The sequence below is a fragment of the Eleutherodactylus coqui genome, chromosome 11 (assembly GCF_035609145.1).
Source record: "Eleutherodactylus coqui strain aEleCoq1 chromosome 11, aEleCoq1.hap1, whole genome shotgun sequence".
Taxonomy (NCBI): domain Eukaryota; kingdom Metazoa; phylum Chordata; class Amphibia; order Anura; family Eleutherodactylidae; genus Eleutherodactylus; species Eleutherodactylus coqui.
Window position 1 is genome coordinate 17,516,069 of NC_089847.1, and position 14,024 is coordinate 17,530,092.

The 14,024-nt window shown below is 47.9% G+C and overlaps 1 protein-coding gene across 1 annotated transcript in view; it reads right to left on the reverse strand.

Moving 5' to 3' along the window:
- The window catches only part of LOC136581620 (DNA topoisomerase I, mitochondrial-like), a 138,612-nt gene that overhangs the window by 13,248 nt on the left and 111,340 nt on the right, over window positions 1-14,024 (reverse strand). The window contains exons 11-14 of the mRNA XM_066582216.1: window positions 12,599-12,743; window positions 7,340-7,483; window positions 6,710-6,895; window positions 3,674-3,742 (exon numbers count right to left, since the gene is read on the reverse strand). Of these exons, the coding sequence (XP_066438313.1) occupies window positions 3,674-3,742; window positions 6,710-6,895; window positions 7,340-7,483; window positions 12,599-12,743 (544 nt within the window). The remainder of the gene's footprint in view (window positions 1-3,673; window positions 3,743-6,709; window positions 6,896-7,339; window positions 7,484-12,598; window positions 12,744-14,024) is intronic.

Genomic DNA, 14,024 nt, shown 5'->3' on the forward strand with positions numbered 1-14,024 from the left:
GGGAGAGGGACTGGAGCAGGTGGTGGTGCGAGCAGCGGAAATCAGTCTAGAGACTTCTTTCTCTGTCGTTGGTTCAAGTACAGATAATGAGTGAGTGATGGGTGCAGTGTTGAAAAGGTTGGGGTCAGCTGTGCAATGCTTGGGGAATTCTTTAAGGATAATTTCAATTTCTTTTAAATGTGCGGCTAGCACTCCAGCATTGAGGTCTGTCATGGGGGCCATTTTTGGGGGGCTAAGGAGGGAATAGAAAGTGTTGCAGAGTTATCTGGGGTTGTTGAATAGTGAGGAGATGAGGGAAGTGAAATAAACTTGTTTGGCATGGTGGAGGGAGAGATTGTAGGTTTTAGGGTGGCTGTCCACGGGTGCGATTTCACAGGCTGTAAACCGCCGGCGAATCACGCCCTTTGAAGCTTTCCATAGCACTGCTATGGAAAATGCCGGCACACTGTCCACGAGCGGAGAATCTGCTATTCTCCGTTTGTGGTGGGCAATTCGCAGCATGCTGTGAATTGCCACGATTCTCAGCGGTCAGCCTATCTATCAGATAGGGCTGACCAGCGGAGATTCGTCAGCGGCTCCCGCAGCGGAGCTTCGCTGCGGGATACCGCAACACCCGTGGACAGGGGGCCTTAAGCATAAATTTGAAGTGGATGAAGTCCGCCAAAGCCGTTCAGCACATCTGGAGCACGGCCGGATGAAACGCGTTTGGGGCATGAGCCACGGTTGTCGTGGTCTGCTGCTTCGTCCAGGGTGCATCTGAGGGTGGTGGAGTAGTGTTCGACAGCCAGGTTGGGGCATGAAAGGAGAGAGATGAGGGAGAGGAAAAACTGTAGGTTCTTGGTGAAGTGTTTGGTGTGGACGGTCTGGAGGATCAACAGATGGAGGGAGGCGGGTCTGGGGAGATGTTAGGGTGTCTAATGAAGAGGGAGAGGAGATTGTGGTCCGAGAGTGGGAGGGGGGCGTTAGTAAAGGGAGAGGTGGAGGAAGATTAGGTTGAGAATGTTACAGTCTGAGTGGGGGAGTCAGAGAATTGTGATAGGCCAAGGGAGGAGGTGAGGGTTAGAAGTTGGGAGGCAGATGGGGAGATGGTTGTTAATGGGGATGCTGGAGACACTACAGCACCCATGTTTTTTTTTTACTGCTCACACACGAGTATTTCCCCTATTTTGGGTTCTGAATCCAGTTCCTCCATGTTCTGCTCATAAATACGAACTGACATATGTCGGTTTATTGACTGAAGCGAATACCACCCATATAATTTCTATGTACTGTATATGTTGCCAGGTTATACTACCCCATGGGTATAATGCCGCTGGACACTGCTGCAAGCTGATGGCTGGCCTAATAGGAGGCTAAACTAAAAGCTTACTAAATTACTATGGACACCTTAAAGGGACAATAGTATCTGGCATAGCTACACAGCCATCATCAGCTCAGAACACCTCTATTACAGAGATCCTCTCGACTGGAGACAAAACTCTGTCCTGTGGTGGTAATTCTCCGCCATCCCTCTAACGTGACAGTTCCAGATTTAGTCTTCGACCCTCCATGATGGCAGACGCAGTCTTTAAACTACCTAATCCCCACAGTGCATTGGTAGTGTTAGACCCCCTCCAGTGCCAGACACATTTTGTTCCCCAAACCCAAAGGTTGCTTTAGAGGCTTGTTCAAAAAGTGATAAAAAGGAACTAATCTTTTTTCCAGAAACAGCGCCACATCTGTCCATGGGCTGTGTGTGGTATTGCATCTCATCCCCATTCAAGTGAATGGAGCTGAACTATAATACCAGGCGCAGCCCATGGATAGATATGGCGCTGTTTCGGGAAAAATCCCTTTTTCTATTCTTGGACAAGCCTGAGACTATTCAGATCTGTGACAGAGGCTCAGTTCAGCGGTGGCCAAAAATACCAAACAAAATAGCACACACTGCAGTATTACATCCAGGAAAATGCCGGAGGGGATGAAGAAAGTTGGACAGACCCCATTATAGTCAGTGAAGTCTGTCCGACACCATTATGATCTTCATAGAACAGATCTGACTTACATTTTCTGTGAATGCGAAATTACCCATTGTCTTTCTCGGCATGCCCCATCTTCAGAGTTCCTTGGGAATAGCTCACATCGCCCATTGTTTTCAATGCGGCTGTCACAGCATCGCACGATGTGCGAGGTGCTTGCAAGTGTGATGCGAGGTTTACCCATTGAAAACCAGGGGGAACACCCCGCGATCCTCGCCACTTCCCTGAAGTGACTATAAAACGCAAAAACGCCTCATATCCTCGGGGACATCGCACGTTGGCGAGCCTGATCGTTTCAAAACTCATCACATTCGCAGAAAAATATTGCAGGCCTACAAGTGGAATATCAGTCTGAGTTTCTTGGACCGATATTACATTCGCCCATGTGAATACGACCCAACTCTTTATACTGTTTTGCTCATTACTGGTTAGGCCTTTTAACCAAAAAGAGCAAAGAAAATGCCCATCGGAGCTAGGATGAAGGTTGGAGGTCAATTGCAATGAGGATTGGCTCCAGGTGTATGTGGTCTTCGGGCACTAGGTTTAACCAACCCGGTATAAAGAGAGTAGCGCAATATCTATGCACATCTCCATTGGGCCATTCAAGCCCGGTGGGCCCTGGTACTGATTGTACAGCACTACTTTACTACTACTGAAGGTTGTAGGTTCAATCTCCATGTGGTTCAGGTAGCAGCTCAAGGTTGACTCAGCCTCCCATCCTTCTGAGGTCAGTAAAGATGACTGAGAAGGTAATGGCAAACCACCCTGCATAAAAACAGTCTGCCAAGAAAACGTCAAGATGTGACGTCACCCGGGGATTCACAGGACTTTACCTTTTACCTACCTTTCAATATTCGAGTGCAGTATTTATACAGGGATGTAATCAGCAACAAGCAGCCTGTGGCTCTTCAACCTGTTGCAAAACTACAACTCCCAGCATGCCCGACAGCCCGCATCCTTGCCGGAGTAGTAGATTTACAACAGCTAGAGCGCCACAGGTGGGTGACAACTGCTCTAACACCTTCATATCCCCTTGTTGTAATTGTTTTATCACTCCCTCCTTCCCCTCTCGTCTCAGCCTCCTTAGTGCAGGAACATAAGGATTTCTGGTTTGCAAGCATTTAAAAGAGAGATTGGTCCGCACAGGGGAGCCAGGCAGTTATCGAAGCACAAAGTAATGGCGTGATAAAAAGGTCCATTCTACGCATCATACACCGACTTATCCGTGTCTCCGATCTGTGTGCCGTTGTATATTTCTCGCACACCAGGAGGACAACTAAATTAATTTCCAGAACGAAGCATATTTCCCTGGATTTGGACGACTGCCACATGTGATTATCGCTGAGCGGAGATGACACTGCTCCTTGTTCATCACACAAGTCTCGGGTTATTCTAGCTCTGAGGCATAAACATACAGCGAATGCCATTTTGCAACCACTTTAGCTTTTATCATAGGCATGGCAAAGCTTCTGCGCCCCCCCCCCCCACTGCGCCCACTAATTCTTCCAGAATGGCACAAGGTGGTGACGGCTCCCATCTCTATGGGACTGCCTCCACCAGCTGGTGACAATACGGCGGCCAAGAGCTGCCAGGCTTAATAGATCTCCGTTAATCAGTATCCTCAGAGAGGGGTCTATAGGGGTTAATACACTCACGGTTAGTCTGTCAAAAAGATCGTCTCCTTCCTGCTTGTTCTCCATAAACAGCTGCAGGTTTTTAAACACCTGAAAAAAATTACAGGCAGGCAATCATTACATGAGCCCCAGGAGGCGGACGATACGCCACACTAGCTTTATACAACACAGGACCTTGATGAACGAAGAAATTGGGTCACCCGGCTGCCATCTTTGTGGGCAGTTCTCATGATGAAAAATATAAAAAAATTCTATATGAACGAAATTGATCAACATTTTACCCAAATATTGCCCAATGCATCCATTCATTGCCCACCCAACACTGCCATTCATTGTTGGCATACCAGAAACAGCATCCAACTAATACGACCATACAAAAAGGTTTATGATAAAGTCCCTCTTTCTAGGACAGTTAGGGCTGATGGTCCAGGGTAGTGGAGGCTTGCATACGCCACTCTTGTGTTAAGGTGCTCACACCCATTAGACTAAAGTTGGTGGAGACGGATAACTTCAACCAATTGACCGTCAAACTGGAATTAATGATAGTTTCAGCCAAGCGATGAGACACAGTCATCTAAAGAGAAGTCAGCAGCATTAGAAGTTTTCATCGGCTAGCTGGACTTAAGAGGTTTCATCCAGCAGAGATCTTTCTTTGAAGGAACGTTCCCAAATAGTCGTCCGCTGTCATGTAAGATGTATAGCCAATGTGGTGAAGCTGGCCTAAGGGTGTGTATGTAGGACTGGTGTGCTGTTCGATTAGCAGTGTGATTATATTCTAGTCTGATGTCAAACATCAACCAGGTATTTAATTAAAACTTAATCTTTATTAACAGAGCATATAAAATGATAAGCAGTACAATGTCAACACAAAGTGCCATAAACAAACACCACATAATGAGGTCTCACTAGGAGGGATGCTAAGTATCAAAATGCAGTCAAGCAAATCAGTTAGTTAAATAAACCACAACATTATCAAGATTGAGTAGCAGTCCTCCAGTCTACAGCAATCGAAACCCCCAATACTGCACCCCAAGTATTTCTTATCTGCCTATCAGATGCAGAACCAATGGGGTTCCTACCCTGAAAAGAGCAACCCCAATCAGGAAAAACACTTATATCAGAAAGATTACACTACGCATTTCATTGCTCACCCACCATGGGATTGCATTAGAGAAAAAAAAATAGAGTTACAAATTACTGGGAAAGAACTTGACCAGTCTCTCCCAGTTGTAACATGCCCTGCATAACATTTGCAATGTCTCCCATGTATCCTACAACATTGGCCTACAACGCTACCCTGAAATGAATTGACAATCACTAAAAAAAAAAAAAAAAAAAAAAAAAAAAAAACTGGCAAAACCATTCCTTATTACTGTTTTGTGAAACTGCCTTTCAGGAGCAGGGGTGTAGCTAGAGGGGGGCTGGGGTGCAGTTATCTGGAGGTAAGGGGTGGGGGGGGGGGTGTAGGTGCCTAACCAAGTTAGAAGTTAGTCGATTGCTGCGGACCACGTCAAACACACACAGCGCCTCTATAAAACAGCATTCACTTGACAGATGCTCTGTGTGCCAGGTAAGAGCATCATTAATGTAATTCACAGTGTGGGCAGAGTCTACCAGAGAGTAGGAGAGAGGAGCGCTAGTACTGTGGCGGGCCACATGGGGAGCGCTAGTACTGTGGCGGGCCACATGGGGAGCGCTAGTACTGTGGCGGGCCACATGGGGAGCGCTAGTACTGTGGCGGGCCACATGGGGAGCGCTAGTACTGTGGCGGGCCACATGGGGAGCGCTAGTACTGTGGCGGGCCACATGGGGAGCGCTAGTACTGTGGCGGGCCACATGGGGAGCGCTAGTACTGTGGCGGGCCACATGGGGAGCGCTAGTACTGTGGCGGGCCACATGGGGAGCGCTAGTACTGTGGCGGGCCACATGGGGAGCGCTAGTACTGTGGCGGGCCACATGGGGAGCGCTAGTACTGTGGCGGGCCACATGGGGAGCGCTAGTACTGTGGCGGGCCACATGGGGAGCGCTAGTACTGTGGCGGGCCACATGGGGAGCGCTAGTACTGTGGCGGGCCACATGGGGAGCGCTAGTACTGTGGCGGCCACATGGGGAGCGCTAGTACTGTGGCGGCCACATGGGGAGCGCTAGTACTGTGGCGGCCACATGGGGAGCGCTAGTACTGTGGCGGGCCACATGGGGAGCGCTAGTACTGTGGCGGCCACATGGGGAGCGCTAGTACTGTGGCGGCCACATGGGGAGCGCTAGTACTGTGGGGGCCACATGGAGAGCGCTAGTACTGTGGGGGCCACATGGAGAGCACTAGTACTGTGGGGGCCACATGGGGAGCACCATTACTGTGGGGGCCACATGGGGAGCACCATTACTGTGGGGGCCACATGGGGAGCACCATTACTGTGGGGGCCACATGGGGAGCACTATTACTGTGGGGGCCACATGGGGAGCACTATTACTGTGGGGGCCACATGGGGAGCACTATTACTGTGGGGGCCACATGGGGAGCACTATTACTGTGGGGGCCACATGGGGAGCACTATTACTGTGGGGGCCACATGGGGAGCACCATTACTGTGGGGGCCACATGGGGAGCACTATTACTGTGGGGGCCACATGGGGAGCACTATTACTGTGGGGGCCACATGGGGAGCACTATTACTGTGGGGGCCACATGGGGAGCACTATTACTGTGGGGGCCACATGGGGAGCACTATTACTGTGGGGGCCACCAAACAATCTTTTTTCCGGATGCAGCCTTAGCTACATCTCTGTTCAAGTGGTCCGAGTTCTCCTAACGCAGTGAGGCATCTGTTGTGCATTGTGTGTTTATGGCACTTTGTGTTGAAAGGATTACTATATTTCATGCTTGGTTAATAAAGATTACGCTTTATTAGACGCTGTATTCTAGCCTGTAGATTTAGCAGAATAGCAGCGACAAGGAAGATGCCGGTTCTGCATCTACCTCCGTTCTGGTAATTAGCTGATGTTTGATACATTTGTCATATGTCTTACATTTATGTTTCGCTCTACGCCAAGATTTACCTTTTTCTCCACTGGAACCTTATTGTAATACCGGATGGAGTCTTTACCCAGGAAGTCGAACTCGACCACGTGTTTCTCTCCATCAAGTTCTGGGTGAAGTTTAATATGCTCGACCCTCAATGAGCAGCAACCTACGGTGTCGGCCGTCTCCCCTTCTTCCTTTTCATTACCTGCTCTCAGAGCCAGCTGTGGAGTAACAATGCAAAGCCATGAAGATGAAATTAAAAGGGGACACCATTTGGTCAACAGTCTATCTTCCAGTTATTCTTAATCCAAAACTACTTACAAAGTTTACAATGTAATCACCACATTTCTGTGCATTTTCTAGCTGCTCATTTGAAGCCTCCTGCTTCTTGAACTTCCTGTACTCGTTACCCCACTATATATGTAATAGCCATAGTCACCAGTAGTTATTTCACGCCCTTTCGACAACCAATGAGAGAAAGTGATCAAGACGGTGCCCTGAAACTCCAATCTGGGAGGGCAGGGGCCATAGATTGGGAGAAGGAGGGTGAGATGAGAAACCTCTAGAGTAAAAGGCTTGAGGTTTTCTACTACTACAAATGCCGTCTAGGTGAAGTTATGCTTGAAAGTATGTAGCAAACCGGCCCAAATATCTAGCTTCCGTACCTTGTCAATGAAGTATAGAGATACCGCCCTCTGTCTTATCCGCATCTCTTTAGACTTGAAGTCCTCCCGATATGTTCTCCTAATCTTCTCAACATGGTTCCTCAGCTTTCTGGCCACTTCGTATTTCTCCCAGTCTTTTTCGCCCTTCGAGTAAGAGAGATCACATGCGATCAAACAATATCACAGCTATTCCAAAGCCCAGAACTCAAAATTATCTTTAAAGTACCTGGTAGATGCCAGTTTCATGAACGGTTTTCTTAAAAGGGAACCCATCACTGGTCTATAAACTACGTTATGGTGGCGATAGGGAGACGGGTGCTTTTTCTTTCCTTTTTAATACTCACTTCTGATCCCTTGCCGCACAGAAATCTGACTCTTTTCAGATTGCAGTGTTTATGCTGTCCCATAGACTTGTATGGGAGAGCGTGTGCACAGCAATGTGAAGAGTCAGATTTCCATGCAATATATCATCTTCGGTTGGTGACCGTGCAAAAACTTAGTTGTTGCTATAGGGAGGTGATGGATTCCCTTTAAGTGTCTTTCATGCATTTCTACAAGTATTTTTTTTTTTTGCAGGCCTGTGGAAATCGAAGGAGGCAGGGAGTTCATTATCTGCAGTTCTTTCCTGCTGCCCTTCCAAGCCGCTGGCTCTGGGTCCTGTTTTTGTCTTTCCAAGATGGCCAATGCCATCTTCAGACTACTTAATGCCCACAGTGCATGGATAGTGTAAGACTAAGAATGCACTATACCTGCTCTCCGATTGGCCAGGGCCACTCATGTGATCTGCACTCAGGAGAAGTCCACAGTGTGCATTAGGTAGTTTGAAAATTGCTGTAGCCTTCTTGAATGGCTGAAAACAGAACCTGACAGCAGTGGATCAAAGGGGCGACCAAGAACGCTACAGGTAATATATTCTGTTACCCCGAAACGTACATTTGTCCCAAAACCAGATGATTGTGTTAAGAGTGGGTGTGGCTTGTTGGGAGAGGTCATTGCTGCTCCAGCCTGATGGGTTTATAGTTTACACCAAAAGCGGACCTAAAAATCATACCGAAAATCTACTCCTGCTCATTAGCTGGCACAAATTTCTTTTCAGCTCATGGACAGCCCAAGATGGCGTGCGTCTCTTGCTACATTAGGAGGCGCATCTTGCACCTGCGAGAATCAATAAGACCAGAGTTTCAAATGTAGGTCCTAATAAATTTCCCCCGTAGTCTCTCCGTGCCCTTATATACTTCCCTAAAACATGCAATCCTCCAGCCTTTGCCCTTCTTCTAGGTGTCTGCCATCTTCCAGGAGTGGATCACTTTCTCACCTAAAGCTCTACATTAAGTGGGCACTAACCATTCACACAACCTCTGCTCATCTAACAGCCCGTGTATGTATCAATCAATCTTGTAATAAGCTTTCACTTAATTTTTTGTTTTACCTCTGACAATCAAGTGTGAAGCACTGGCCACTAGAGGTCTCCCTTTCAGCATCTTTGCAATCCACTGACTGTCGTTAGGCATTTAGCTGCTCTAGTAACTGTAACATGGGGACACTGCTAATTACTACATGCAGCAGAGGGGTAGGCATGGAGATGCTTCCTTGCAAGATAGCATGGGAAGTGTGTGTGTGTGGGGGGGGAGAAGTCCTGGACTGTACAGTACTGGCAGGATGGCTGCTTAGATTACCCCCCAGTGAATTGCAAACAGGGCATCAGAGAAATAGGAAAATCGACATAGAAAACTGAATTGATAGAAACTCAAACTGGGTGCAAACAGTAGCAAAGTAGCAGCTGACAAAGACCTGGGCAGCTTCTGATTTTTTTAAAGACACAAGTATGTTAAAGTGTGGAGGTGGGGCCCTTTAGCTCATAGGGCCCGCAAGTGCAGCGCCAAGCTTATATGGCATCTATAAAATAAGTTATGTTCTGTAGTCTACTCATTACCTAGTATGTCTGCATGAAGACGTTCTGCAATGATGACCCACGTCCTGGAATTAGAATCTAGGTCGCCCCTTCCCCCTTGCTTTTGACTCCCCATTTAAATGGCCATTTACATGCAGTCCTGGACGATGTTCACAAATGTTTTTCCATTTTTATTACCTGTGGCAAAGCAAAAATCAAAGCTTATCCAAGGCTGCCAGTGACTGGAGCCAGTTCCGCTCGTTCCCGGACTTAATTTGCTGCTTTTTCTCCTGCTGAGATTTACTCTAATTATGAGCAATGGGCATTCGTGAGTGGTAATAAAAACGCCAACACATTGCACCTCGGATGGGGACCGCTCACAATCCCCATCAGCTGCCGCCGTGGCAGCTCTGATCTGCTGCTGCACCACTACTGTAAAGTGCAGATGTATGGCACCTGCACCCGTACACAGAGGGCGAAGCCATTCATCAAGTATCCACCGGAGGACGGGCAGCGGCTACAGCATGCCAACACACATTAAACCCTGGAACCGGCTGTACAGAGGAGGTCCAGCACACGAATCTCTGTGCACATGCAATATAAGATCTATAGGTCTGCGTCTGCCCGCCTCTCCGCTGTCTCAATGGTTAACAGGGAGCAATCAACTGCTTCCAAATGCAGAGGGTGAACAGATTTAGTGCCCTTTGAGCAAAACATCTGCTGAGAACTCATTTGCATCAATATAAAATAGAAACCATTAGGAGAAAAAAAAATCGTACTGTGGCCCCGGGGCCCAGAGCTTGTACTACTCCATCTGCCGGCCCTTGCACTGTACAATACCCATAATGCCGCATTCAGGCGCCTTCATCTAGTTGCTATAGCGTTGTGTAATTACGTTATTGCACCTTCACCGTCTCCTCGCCGCTCTCTTATGAGGCCCCAAGAGGAAGAGCGCGGTTATGACTCAAAGCCCTCTAGCTATGCGGCTGAATGGAACCTGTTGAGACCCCCGAATCATTAAATCAGGTTCTTATTATATCGTACCTCCTTAAAAACCTGTTAAGGAGGACCCACACACGTGAACCCCCTGCTCTCCTGCAGACGAGACCATTCTTGGTTATTTGACTGGGATATATGTGAACCCTTCTCAGCAAATGTTAGCGTTTGGCTGCAGATTGCAAATAGGACTTCATTTCCAATCTATAGACCCCAATGGGGATAGGAATGAACAGAGCGTCCTCTGCTGGCACCAAAGTGTAGAGCAGGGTGCAGCAAAGCCCTGGATAGTAAAATCCCATTTCTGGGATATAAATAGGAGTATTCCGCCTGGGATAATATCCATTGTACTGTAAGAGTTAATAACGCCTCTGACAACCCCCTCCCTCCCCTAGACATTTCATACCCGCTTTGCCACGGTTTTCAGCACTACTTACATACGGAGGAGCTGCACCCCCGCACCCCGCAGTTTTATCCAGCATACGCCGAATGGCCACTTTATTAGAGACCCCATCTAACAGCAGGACAGACCTTCTTTGGCCTTCACAGCTGTAGCAATTTGTCATGGCATCCAGCCACGGGTATGAGAGGTCATTGATCACGCTGCTTGCGCCAGATTCTGATCTACCAGCAGCACAGTGCAGCAGAAATCTGGATTCATCTGACCAGGGGATGTTTTTCGCTGCTCGGTGATACAATATTTGCGCTCTTTTACCCGCTTGAGTCTCACTTTTAAGACACAATGCAGCCTGCTGTTATAACCCATCCGTGCTAACGGACAATGAGTTGTACTTTCAGACATGTTACTTGGATCACCAGCATTATATCTGGCTGCAATTCGCGTGACTGTGCAGCACCTGTTCATCAGAACGATTCCCAACATCCTCCTCTGACCCCTTTTGGTGACTACTTGTTTGTTCACAGGATCCTCTTTCAAGCTGGATGATTTTCCTTGATTACTCTATTCTCTGTATACTCTCCACACTTTAATACAACTCCCCTCCCCCTCGGTGGCAGTGGGACCCCGGATAGTCTAGCGCCGATGACCCCGGCCTCGTTGGAAGTCGCTCAGATCGCTGGATTTTCTCATCTAATATGGTGTCACACTGGAACTGATTCATGGAAAACTAGTCTTGTGATTTTATGCTGCATTCCGGGGTCACAGGGAGAATTTCCATACAGGGGAGCTCCAATCATAAGAGGGACGCTGCTTTAATAACGGGGCGATTGGGTGTAGTCTAGAACTTATCTCCAGCAAGGGCCCTGATTGAGGTGCCCTTATCTGCAGAGCATGCTAGGACTTGCAGAGCATTAATCATTATAAAACTGCATTAAAGGGGTTTCTTGGGCTCTTCCTAATTGGTGGTCTGGTGATGTTAGGTCAGTGGGGCCCAGGATTCATCAACAGGATCAAGTTTCCTTGATTCTTCCAGGCCGAGCGCTATACAAAACAGGACCGGCACTGCTTGCTACTGAATGTGAATAGGCTGGAGTGGCAGTACCAGCCTGCAACATTATATACATGATGCTGCGGAGGCCGTGTCTGCAAGGGGTCAGATCCCCACCATTCACACACCGATTGCCTATTGTGGGACGTTATCGGAGTCAAACTAACAAATGAGTACATTAGATTTTGATATTGTCCCTCCTTGGCATTCTACCTGCATTGCATCCTAGAAGTGTCAGCTCTTGAGGTTGCCGATTCATTTTATTGAAAGTACACTCATTTAGGCTTCAGGATGTCAATGTGTGGATAAATACATTAAAGTAATCCCCCTTATCCACAGAATAGGGGGTAATTTGCTCATCACTGCCGAGACCTCTGCAGATCTCAAGAATGGGGGTCCCCAAGTCCATCTCTCATCCTCTATGGAAGGTCACTGCACCCCCCACAGGGAGGAGACTGAATGGAAGATGGGTTGTTCAATGGGACTGTTGAGCGGCAAGTGGTCAGGTGTTTGTCAGCAGCACTGAAATGAATTTAACGCCAACCATGCATGAATTTAACATCAACCATGCACACGCTGCCAGCCCTCCATTCATTCCGATGTTGCTGTTCGAGACTGGCGAGGACCTCCACGCTGAGACCCCCACCGATCAGCAAATTATACTCTGTCCTGTGGATAACTTTAAATCTTGGCACAACCCCATTAATGTTAAACTTCCCTGATGCCTCTCCAGCAGTGCACAACATTCTCCTCACACCCCGCACTTTTATTAGTTCCCCAGGCTGGATGGATTTATGAGAGCGTGGATGTTAATTAGAAACAGAGCACAGGTAACCAAGGTAATAAATGAAGCTGGATATTCTGGCATTTACTACCCGGTTGAAGGGGTCATTTTGGGATATGTCAGTTAACTTTGTTCCGTACCTTTAACTTGGAATTTGCATTCAGCATCACATATTTTGTTGTTCCCTGCACGTTCTCAGTCCACGAAGCCAGCCAGGTAACAGTGTTATCATGACGAACCTCTTTCCATTTATGACCACTAGGGGGCACAGGAATCTTTGAATCTCTGGATCAAAAGAGCACAAAAGAGAAAAAAAAACTAAAATCAACGAACAGATGAAGATTATGCAGTGAGTAAGCAGGTCTTAAAAAGGGAACCGATTATCAAGTTCTCACAATACAATCAACGATAAACCTTTAACAGCGCTGCTAATGAGATTTCCTTATGGTTATTTGGTTCCGTAATCCGTGCCCCGGTACCTTTACAATCTGCTTTTGAAGTTTTCCCACAGTCGGATTTTTTCCTCAGCGCTGCTCCAGGCCGCCCCTGTTCTTGATTGGCATGCATACTGATCTCTCCTCTTCGTTGTAATCCTGCGCAGGCGCCGAAGCAAGCCCTGCCTACGGACCGCAGCTCTCCTAGCTGTAGGTTCCGCGGCGAAGTATGCTGTGCATGCTCCTTGAGGATAGTTACTTCCACTGCGTCCGAGGTCAGATGACCGAGCGTAATCATCCTTTTGGCGCCTGCGCAGTACGCCGTTGGAGACTCAGCCAGTAAGAGAGAGCTGAGGTGCGCAGGCAGGGTTTGCTATGGCGCCTGCGCAGGATTACACAGAAGAAAAGAGATCCGTATGCTTGCCAATCAAGAACAGAGCCGTGTCTGGAGTGGCGCTAAGGAAAAATCTGACTTTTCAGCTCATTCGAATACGGCGCGGGAAAATTTCAGAAGCAGGTTGTAAAGGCACCGGGGCGCGGATTACAGAACCAAATAGCCATAAGGAAATCTCATTAGCAGCGCTGTTAAAGGTTTATCGTGGATTGCATTCTAACAACTTGATGACAGCTTCCAGGAAATCTATACTGTATTTAAAGGGTACATTTCCCCGGCTGTCACAGTACAAAGGGTTAGGGAGCCTGGAGCGGGATGAACCAGGTGCCAGGGGAGTCGAGTTGTCAGTATGCAGCATAAACGGTCCTTCAGCGCAGACAATGGTTAGCCAACAGCATGTATTCAGGCAGATTCCTCAGGTTTTTATGGCTTGTTCAGCTGCGAGACTTCTTGAAAACGGAGCCAAATTTGTTAAAACCATGAATACAGCGGTACTTACCCGTTCCCCCTGGTGATCCAGCAGTGCAGCCCCGTGGTCCTAACAGTCTTTGCTTAGGAATGGCTACCAGCTGACTGCTGTAGCCAGAGGACACAACGGCCATGTGCCATACTGTGCTGGGAGCCATGATGCCGGAAAACAATCCCCTGACTAACACGGCCTTCAACTGGCGACAATGGTCAGGTGGTAGCCGTTCAACAAAGATCAGAGGCCTGTGGGGCTGCAGTGCTGATCAATGG